Source organism: Triticum aestivum, chromosome 1D (genome assembly GCF_018294505.1).
Source record: "Triticum aestivum cultivar Chinese Spring chromosome 1D, IWGSC CS RefSeq v2.1, whole genome shotgun sequence".
NCBI classification, from domain to species: domain Eukaryota; kingdom Viridiplantae; phylum Streptophyta; class Magnoliopsida; order Poales; family Poaceae; genus Triticum; species Triticum aestivum.
In genome coordinates this window covers 337,616,788-337,627,168 of record NC_057796.1, presented here as the reverse complement: position 1 = coordinate 337,627,168, position 10,381 = coordinate 337,616,788, and the positions used below count along the sequence as shown (strand labels likewise).

The following is a 10,381-nucleotide window of genomic DNA, read 5'->3' as shown; positions in this document are numbered from 1 at the left end:
GGCAACGCACGCCATTACAAACGTTTTAAGCCGTCATCGCATCCAGTCAAGACGACGTAAAAGGCAAACACGACACGGCAAAAGCCGTTTTCCTTTCACGAAAAACCCTCGTTCCGGAAACCAACAACGCGGGGCTGTAGAGCCGAAAGACAGCGCAGAAACTTCTAAAAATTCCCCAGATCGGCCCTGCGTTTTGCACACATGCGGCATATGATTTTGACCCTCCCCGGCGGCGATCGCAGATTAGTAGGCCGGGACAGCGAGGAGGAGAGGGGTTAGCACCCGCGGGCGTATATAATTAGCGTCATCAAACCACCCTGTTGGGTCGTGTTCCCCCTTGTCCTCCATGTGATTCCAAAGTGTTCTGTATTCCTATTCCCTCCCTCTCTTCAATCTTCATTACCCCCTCCCCACCTCCTCCTCCCCTCCCCCGCCCCCTTGCCCTCTGATCGTGACCAGCTATTACTCTTGGCCAGCCAGCCCACCCGTCGTCTCCGGCAAAGGCAAAAGCCCCCCTCGCGGCCCTCCTGCTCTCCCCAATTGGCCCCGTGCTGTCCGGCGCTCGGCTCGGCTTGCGGGGCGCGCCGAGAGGGGCGGCGGGCAGAGCGCGGGGAGCGCCGGAGCGGAGCATGCGGCGGTGAGAGCGCGGGCAGGAGGAGGAGCGGGGAGCTTGCTTTGCTTGCTTGGTTGCTGGCGCGGAGGGAGGGAGCGGGAGGGAGGATGCAGCAGCCGCAGCAGCATCACCATCACAAGCCCAAGCCGTCGCTCTCCGGCAGCCTGTCGTGGATCCGGAGGTCCCCGCCGCCGTCGCCGCCGCACAGGAAGCCCTGGGGCGCCGGCGGCGGCAGGGGCCGCTACGCCTGCCGCGCCGTGCCGCTGCTCGTGCTCACCGTCTACAGCCTATTCACCGTGCTCCGCATCCCCAGCTCCTCCCTCGTCGTCAACACCGCCGATTCAGGTGCGCCGCCCGGTCCCTCGCAGCTCGGTTGCGGTTTCTCTCTTCTTTGCTCGCAGCGCGCCGCCACGCCTCCTGGGTTAAATGCGCCCCCTTTTTGGCCGTAATGGTGACGTGTGTTCTCTGCTCCCAGAGCGCGTGGACCGGCGGGAGGATGTGGAGGCGTTCAAGACCCACCTGCCGTCGAACCAGAACAGCCTCGAGGCCCGCCAGGAGACCCGCTCTCCGGCGTCCCTCCCGTGCTCCGCCTTCATCAGCGGTGAGCTCGTCGCTCAAGTTATTATTCAGTTAGCCGCTCGCTTGCTTGCTTGCTCCCTTGGCTTAGCTTAGCTAGCTGATTTGCGTGCGGGATGCTAATGGCGAGCGAATTGGTGCGTGCGCAGGCGAGGCCGGCGGCGGGCTGGCGGAGGAGGGCGTGCTCTGCTGTGACCGGAGCCACTACCGCAGCGACGTGTGCTACCTCCGCGGCGACGCGCGCACGGACCCGTCCACCTCGTCGGTGCTCCTCTACAACGCGCCCCGCGGCGCCGCGCCGGAGAAGGTGCGGCCGTACACGCGCAAGTTCGAGGAGAGCATCATGCGGTCCATCGACGAGGTGACCATCGTGCCTGTTCCCGCGGACGCCGGCAACGGCACCGACGCGAGGGAGAGGGACAGCCTGCGGCGGCGGTGCGACGTGCGGCACCCGGCGGGCGTGCCGGCGGTGGTGTTCTCGACGGGCGGGTACACGGGGAACGTGTACCACGAGTTCAGCGACGGGCTGATCCCGCTGTTCGTGACGGCGGAGCGGTTCGGCGGCGAGGTGGTGCTGGTGGTGCTGGAGTACCACTACTGGTGGCTGGGCCGCTACGGCGCCATCCTGGAGCGGCTGACCAACTACAAGATCATCGACTTCCGGTACGACCGCCGGGTGCACTGCTTCTCGGAGGTGATCGTCGGCCTCCGCATCCACGGCGAGCTCGTCGTCGACCCCAAGCTGATGCCCAACGGTACGCTCCCAATTCAACCCCCCTCCCCCCGCTGCTACTAGATTCCAATTCCCCAATCACATCGCCGTCGCGAGTTCAATTGCCACCGCTAGTAGTACGGAGCAGCATTCTGCTGTGCCCATTGCGCGCGCTGCGACGTCGATTTGTTAGTTAGTTAGAAATTTCGGTGGGTTTTTCCGTTGGAATTTCGGGATCGTCCGGCGCCGTGGAGCCGAACTTCTCGCCAGCGTCAGCGGCGGCGGCTTGTTGCTTAAGGAGGGGAACGGGATTAGCGAGGAACAAAAAGGCGCGTGAGAATTCGTGCGGCCCGGTCGAGATCCGTGCCAATTCTGGTCGGATAAATCATTCCCCCCTGGTATTAGCTGCGGTCAGGGGTAATTACCCCCGACCACGTCTCCTCTGGTTTTTATACTAGGCCTAGTACGCAAACAGTTGGTTAGGGCGGGTAGATAGATTGCAAGTGACGCATCCGACGCTCCACGGCGCTGTGCCGTGCCGTCAGCGAAAACGACCGTCCGATCGGTGCGTGGCGACGACACGCCGCACGCGCGCACAGCGCCCCGCCGTACGGCGCATCTCCGGCCACCTGCTCTGCTCGACACTCCGGCGGCAACGGTAAGCGGCATGTGCGCGAGCGCGCTTTTTCGTTGGATGCACAAAAGGAGATGGGTGAGCAGATGAGCGAGGGAGGGAGCACGACGGACGGGGGAATCTCGCGGCGATGATGATGAGCGGCGAGATCGATCATGGCGGGGGATTGATTATTTTACGGAAAACGGGCAGGCAAAAGCCGGCTTTTGCAAAAGCGTTACCCAACAAAGCGCACGGAACGGATTATGGCCGATGCGCTCGGCGGGCGGACGGACGGACTGATCGGTGCTCCCGTCGACGTCGCCGCCGATGCGGGAGTGGCCGTTTTCGTGCGCGGAGCATGGAGCGTAACATCGTCCGCCGGTAATATCGCAAGTAACTGGCCGTACTGCCGGTGGTCCATTTATTACTCCCGCCCGTTCCGTTTCCCTGCAGATAGACAGGGGCCGGGCACGCAATGCTCGTGCAGCATTGTCAATGCGCGCCACTACTCCACTAGTACACTTTGGTTAATTAATATACTGCGAGTAGAGTAAAGTTACTTGCGCAAGTGGGTTAGTTTAATTGGGATGGCGTGGTGACAGGAGTTCACAGCCAGTGCATTCCAATTTTTTGAATTAAAGCAGAGCAGAGCAGAGGAATTAGTTATGGGTTTATAAAATATTAGGTGAGATTTGTACGTCGATTATTTATTTATGGGGCAGGGCAGGGCAGGGCAGGAAATGCGAGGAGGGCTCCACGAAGGAAGGCGCAGTACCCACCTCCACGTTGGGCTTGGCAGCCCAGTTGTAGTTGGTTCCAATTAATCTCGCCGACAATTTTTTTTTTAAATTAATCTCGCCGACGCCGAGTTATTGTACTGTAATGTGCCCATTCATTTATAGCCCCATAAACACCCATGTACCGGCCAGTACGACACGCAGTGCAGTGCAGTACTAATCCTCCCGCTGTTGGGCCAGATCTTAGGTCTGCTGTACCCATAAACTACTCCTAGATGGTACTGCTAAATTACAGTAGTAGATTAGAGGAGCTGAGCACGTTACTCGTTCAGATCGTGGTAATAGTAAATCAGCGTGTCAGAGAACAGAATTGGAGATGCGCATAGAATAGTTGGATTCGACGGATCGGGCATGTAGATGTAGGTGCGGGGGCGTGCCTGTGCAAAAAGAATTACCTACCTCGTGTCGGGGCCGCACTTACCATATCGATCGGGCGTTGCTAGCTTGTGTTTGTTTCTATAAATCGAACTACCAGGCGTTTAAGCATGCGTCTCTCTCTTGGCGTAGTGCATGTGCAATGGGGATAGGGGCAGTGTCATAAATTTTCTCTTCTTTTACGCCCACATGCGGTGCCCGGTTTGGGTACTACCCCTGTATGTATTTACACCTCGTGTCGTCTCGTGTCCTCTAGCGGCCAAGAGGAGCGGCAGCATGAGGCTTGCGGATCCTTCCCCAATTGCAGAAGGCATCGTGCGATATATATATACACACACTCTAGTATGAGCCCTGCAGAAGGCATCGTGCGATATATATATATATATACACACACACACACACACTCTAGTATTATCTCTTGATAGTAACGTCATGGGTATCAATTAATTTCTTTGATTGATAGATTGCACGAAATAGCTGGTTGATTGAACAAGAGCACGGAAAAAACAGCACCCGTACGTCTCCTTTGTCCTAATCCACCCCCGGCGACGTCGTTGCATCGCCCATTTTAATTGATGATGGGAGAGAGCCATGACAGGGAGATCATTCGTTTAGTAGCATGGCGACAGCGGTGTTAGGCTCTTGGCCGCTGAGAAGATACATCGGAATGCTGGTGATAAGAGAGGAGATATAGGCCGTGGGTTTGACTAGGACATGTAGGGACTCGGAGGCGCCGGGCGGCCCTGCGAACAGCACCACCATGCCGTAGCGCTAGGCCTCACGCGCGTATGTCCTAATCGGCCCGTCCCACCGGATGATTAGTTATTCGTCGCTGGCCGCCGGTTGACGGAATGCTGCTCTCTCCCTCGCGGATGCGCGTCGGCGGGTACGGCATTGCTGTCAGCCGATCGGGCGAAAGCGTCACGACATGCGCCTTTGGTTTCGTTTATCTTTTGACAGGCCTGATAGAGTCTCTGGTGATGTGTGTGTGTGGGAGCGTCGAGTCGAGCGTGGGTGCAAGGGAGGGGAGGGTGACAGATGTACGTAGTACTAAGCTCGAGCTGGGAGGGACCATGCGTGATATACTAGAGAGAAAAGAAGGGCGAGCAGCACCCGAACGGCTTCGTGCTCCGTCATGCTTCCTCTACAGCCGTATGGTACGTGGTGATGCCTCCGTTCTACAGTACCACTACAGCCCACGGCCGGGGTGACGTATGGGAGGTGCCACACGTAGTTGGGCCTGAATCTCTGCTTTTCTCTGTCTGTGGGTTTAGTGGTTCAGTGTTAGGAGTGGCAATGGATGCACTGCAATTATCACACTACTGGACTGAGAGAAAAAATATGGATGGTTGGTAGTGGCTGATCCAAAGCAAAAGAAAAGGAATGCACAAGTGCTGAGTGGCCCGTGGTTTTTATCTATCTATCTACACAGGTACTAAAGCAGAACGAAAGAAGGGAATGCATGTGATCTGGAGGTCGGGAATTTTTTTAAAGTCGATTTTATAACTGTGGCCACCAAGGCAAAGAGGCTCCAGATTTTGACCGGCAAAGGCCCCTGGAACCAACTCTTTAATGAAAGGAGGCGAGGACTTATTTGGGGTGCCGCAAAAGGCCTTTGAGGAAGGCTAAAAAGGGAAAGGAGAAGGGTGGTGAGTCTAGAGACTTGGTAGGCAGTAATTACAGGGGTGGGGTATGGCATTTATTTACTTGTGCAACTTTTCTGTCGGTGAGTTTGCGTCCGCAGGGTTTCTGGGTTTGCACACACTTGGTCAAAATGGAGTAGTGGCACTCATTATACTCCCTCCGTACCCACTTAAGTTAGTACAAAGAACGGAGGGAGTAGATTGGAAGAAAGCTTTTGCACGATCTCAACGTTTATCCGATTATCTCTGGCATGGATCCCACTGACACAGCACTTCTGTATTGTGTATTTCAAGTTTTGTCTTCTGAATTACTAGTCTCTTGTGTACCCCCAAGCAACTAGTTGAGGGTTAATCATATGCTTGACTAGCTGGCTGACAATGGGGATTACGTAAGAGTTGACTTGGGGCTTGGATCTTGGAGCAAAACTAGTACTCCATGCATGGCAGCCGGGCTGGCCAATGGTAACATCCGGGAGTGGCGTTGCGTCATTCTCAGATCTCGCGTAGGTCGCGGATGGTTGGCCGTGGCGTGGAATAACCCGTCGTGCGGCGGAGGCTACCGGGGCACGCAAAGGCGCCGTCGGCAGGCAGCGGAGGCCAGCTGTCCGTTTGTTAATAAAGGCCGGGGCCTGGCCAGTCAATCTCGGGGTGCGACGCGGAAATGCATGGGGTGGACCATTTGCGTAGCTGGATCGGGAGGAATGCACATTCAAAAGGGGTTTACATGCCGCTGTTTTCCATAGGCCGGTTGGTGATTGACATGCATAACCTAGCACTACTAGACTATGATTGATGGCTAGCTGCTGATTAGTGCAGTAGTATAATTTGATGTCTGCCTTATGACCAGTTGTAGGTGGCTAGTCTGCGTGCTCTCAAGTGTAGATAGCTAGGGTTTACACGTACTCCCTCCGTTTCAAATTACTTGTCTCGAAAATGGATAAAATGAATGTATCTATAACTAAAATACGTCTAGATACATCCATTTCTACGACAAGTAATTCCGAACGGAGGGAGTACGTGTTTGGAGTGTGCATTGTACTGTATGTATACTCCTTGTAGGATTTGATGGAGAGCGATTGGCTCGGTCCATGTCTCGAGCTCGAGGCAGGTAGAGAGGCGACGACGCTCGCCGTCACATGAGCAGCAAAAGTTTGGTCTTCTTCTTTGGGGAAATGCGATGCGTCTAGGAACGCCTCTTTTACGGGAACGTTCAAGGCCCCGCTCACAACTTCGGACTGCAGCTCTCAGATAAACTGATTTGTTCACACTAGATAGTACTTCCTCCGTTCCTAAGTATTTGTCTTTCTAAGATTTCAAATGGTTACCACATACGGATGTATATAGACATATTTTATAGTGTAGATTCACTCATTTTGCTCCGTATGTAGTTACTTGTTGAAACCTCTAAAAGACAAATATTTAGAAACGGAGAGGTATGTCACTATGTCAGCACCACTGCTGATGTCGTGGACTTGGTGAATAAAACGGAGTTGATAATGATAAGTGAAAGGAACGCAGTTAATAAGTGAATCTTTTTAATTGCTTTCCCAATTACAGTGTCATACTACAGTACTAGGGTTCCTTGTTTAGGAGTACATTAACTGCACCTGTAAGTGAACTGATGCAATTGCTAATATATATCGTGGATCTCTGCACGTGCTTGCAGGCAAGAGCATCAAGGACTTCCAGGCGCTCCTCCACCAGGGCTACAGCGGGAAGCCGTCGGCGACATCGTCGGCGCCGCTGCCGCTCCCTCTCGCGACTCCGTCCCGGCCGTGCGTCGACCACGCCAAGGCCGCCAAGCCCAAGATGCTCATCTTCATCCGCAAGCAGAACCGGGTGATCCTCAACCTGCCGCACGTGGTCACCGCCTGCCGCCGCGCCGGCTTCGCGCCGCACGTCATGAACCTCCGGCGCCAGACGCCGCTCCCGGTCATCCACGCGGCGCTCGCCTCGGCCGACGCCATGGTGGCCGTGCACGGGGCGGCGGTCACCCACTTCCTCTTCATGCGGCCCGGGACGGTGCTCCTCCAGATCGTGCCCGTGGGGCTCGACTGGGCCGCCGAGTCCTTCTACGGCAAGCCGGCGCAGCAGCTCGGGCTGGAGTACCTCGAGTACCGGGTGGCGCCCGAGGAGAGCTCGCTGGCCGCCGAGTACGGGCTCAACAGCACTGTCGTGCAGGACCCCTCCGTCATCAGCAGCCAGGGCTGGTGGGAGATGAAGAAGGTGTACATGGACCGGCAGAACGTCACCGTCAGCATCAAGAGGTTCGGCGAGCTGCTCCGGGCGGCCAAGCTGCACCTCAAGAAGAACGCCACCGCGTGCGGCGGCAAGCCCGCCGCCGCGAGCCACGCAGCGGTGAGGTAGCAAGGGGCTCCTTGAGCCCCGGATAATTAGGTGTTAATGAATCACAGTCCACAGCCGTCAATTTCTCAGTGTTTCTTCTTCTTCTTCTTCTTCTTCTTCTTCTTCTTCTTCTTTCTTCTCGTGTTATTTCTGGTTGGAGGTGGGGGAGGAGGGAGAGTATATCGAGTACAAAAGAGGAGATCATGTACATAGAATTGGATTGGTTGGAAGCACCCGTGCACAGTACTCCTACATTCGTTCAGTTCATGTTATTGTTAGGGAAGTAATAATTTATGTTAGGCCTCCGAGTCAAGTTCACAGCAGCAATCGCCATAGTTCTCTTTTTTTGTCAAGTTCACAGCAGCAATCGCCATAGTTTTCTTCCCCAATCTCCGTGTTACTTTTCATTTTTCATTTTTTGTCAAGTGCAGTAGAATCGAGACCGAGATGAGTGATCACTGATCAGCAACAAGGCCTTGACGAGACGAGTGACAGTGCAGAGCCGCTTTTTCACGAGAAAGATGATGAGTCAGGGAGGAAAAAGGTCGGACATGGAGACGACAGCTCTGTTCATCTGCTTCTTTTTACCACAGTGGATTCCGTGGCGCGAGCAGCACGTGGCTCATGCATCTTGTCTTTTACCTCTGACGGCATGGCAGCCGCGTGTTTCGCTCACCGACAGGTGCGCGGCAGAGGGGGCGTGAGGTGGAGCCGACGTGAACGCCGAGGTGTGCTAGTAATGCTGACATGGAGACACTTGTCCTCTCGCACAATCAGCACAGCGCTGAGTACTGAGGCTGGATGCCGGCGGGTGACCGTAGCCACGGGTAGGAGTCTAGGAGCATCTCCAGCTGCGCCTACAACAGGCCCCTTCAAGGTCATTTTTCAGCGCCGGCGATAAAAGGCTCATTCGTGTCTTTAAGAACCTAATTTTCGCCGGTTAGAATCGAAACTTGCGCCGAGGGACCCAGGCCGAACCCGGCGCGCTAGGGGGCGCCGGGGGAACCGTTTTTGAAGCGAAAGAACGGCAGGCCCGCCGAGTTAGCAACCCCGGCGCATCGTCGTCCTTATCACCTTGGTTCCACTGGGGAATCAATGCCAAGGCTACCGCGCCGGTCAGCCTCCATTGATGCCTCACGGGCAGCGCAGTGAAGGCGCAGCGACGCGCGTCCTGCCCGAGCCCGCCACGCGTACACACGTCGGCCGCTCCCACCGCCCAAGCCCGGCTATAAAAAGTCGTCCCTCCCTCACCGGGGAGCACACACACTCCATTCGCCACGGCTCCTCCTCTCGCCGCCGACGCCCCTCTCGACCGAGCTCGCCTCTCCTCTCCCTTTCTCCCCGCCGACGAGCATGGCCGATCGTTACCCAGGCGACGGCGCGGCGGCCAATGGCTTCGGTCGCCGTCACCTGCACGAGGACGAGGCACGGCACCTCTACGAGGCCGACTACCCGGCACCGTCGGACATGCGGGTGGCGAGCACGTGGAAGCTGAGCGCCGGCGCCACTTGAGCCCACCGGCGCGCCGAGATCACCCGCATCTAGTCCTCGCTGATGGAGGAGGTGCGTAACCAGCCGAGGTACGCCCCTGACAGCAACACGCTGTGGACGGCGTACTTCGAACGACGCCACACCGACCAACTCGCCTCCTCGAACGGCATCGAACCCCGCGGCCGCCACAACTCCGAGGGGCGGCGTCGATGGTGGGGCGTCCCTGGCCGCACCCTCGAAGCCGTCCTCGAGCACCGAGGCCGGCAACACGCCGCGCCTGGAGTACCCGGTGCCCCCCACCTCGCGCCATCGCAGCAGCTCCTGGATGCCGGGACGGATGGAGACGGCGATCTCCTCGTCGTCGGGCTCTGGCTCCCTCTCCTCCGGTTTGCCGGCGCTCCGCCCCGTCAAGCCGGAGCCACAGGAGACGTCGCTCGGGCGCCGCACCTGCGGCGGCGCCCTTGTCATCCACGAGGGCGGCCGCCCGTCTCCTTCTTCTTCCCGGCTCGTCAGGCCGAAGACCGAGCCGGGGTTGTTCCCCGTGAAGAAGGAGCACGCGGACATGGCCGCCGCGACGATACCGCCCTTAAATGGGCGAAGGCGGACTACGTCCGCGAGCAGGTGGAGTGCTAGCGCCGCGCCCTCGAGGAGATCGCCGCCCGGGCCATCCAACCCCCTCGCATCGGCGACGCTGGTCAGGGGTGCAGCAGGGACGGCGAAGGCACACACGATTGCGGCGACGACGACTACACCCGGTTCTACATGCTCCTCGGCATGTAGAAGGCGGGCGGGGTAGTAGTGCCAGGCGTACTGGTTGTTTTAAGTTAGTTTTAAATTCATGTTTTTAAGTTTATGTACAAATATCAACGGAAATCGTCTAGTTTTTTTTTGCGCTGGTAGAAGAATTTTATTCCATAGGGATAGGGTTACAATCAGGAGGCAAGAGATCCTCAATACACGATGGACCTCGTCCAAGCCATACAGCAGTAGTACTTTCTGTACGACTATACAGGGCCAAACGATCTGCTTCCCTATTTTGCACACGACTAATTTTCGAGGGAATGAAAACTCTATCTACCATAAGATGACGAATCTCAGCAACTAAATGCCCGTAGGCAGATCTAGATAAACTGTCGCCAGTCAAGGCGGAAAGGGCGACAGAAGAGTCCGACTGGACAATGATAGGTAGCTCACAATGCTGGATAGCTAACG

At 56.6% G+C, this 10,381-nt stretch overlaps 1 protein-coding gene across 1 annotated transcript; it reads left to right on the top strand.

Moving 5' to 3' along the window:
* Positions 1-333: 333 nt before the first annotated feature.
* Positions 334-7,977, top strand: LOC123181889 (xylan glycosyltransferase MUCI21). Its single transcript, XM_044594296.1, has 4 exons — positions 334-958; positions 1,089-1,214; positions 1,339-1,944; positions 6,999-7,977. The coding sequence occupies exons 1-4, from the start codon at positions 721-723 to the stop codon at positions 7,697-7,699; spliced, it is 1,671 nt and encodes a 556-aa protein (XP_044450231.1). The 5' UTR covers positions 334-720; the 3' UTR covers positions 7,700-7,977.
* The last annotated feature ends 2,404 nt before the right edge of the window (positions 7,978-10,381 follow it).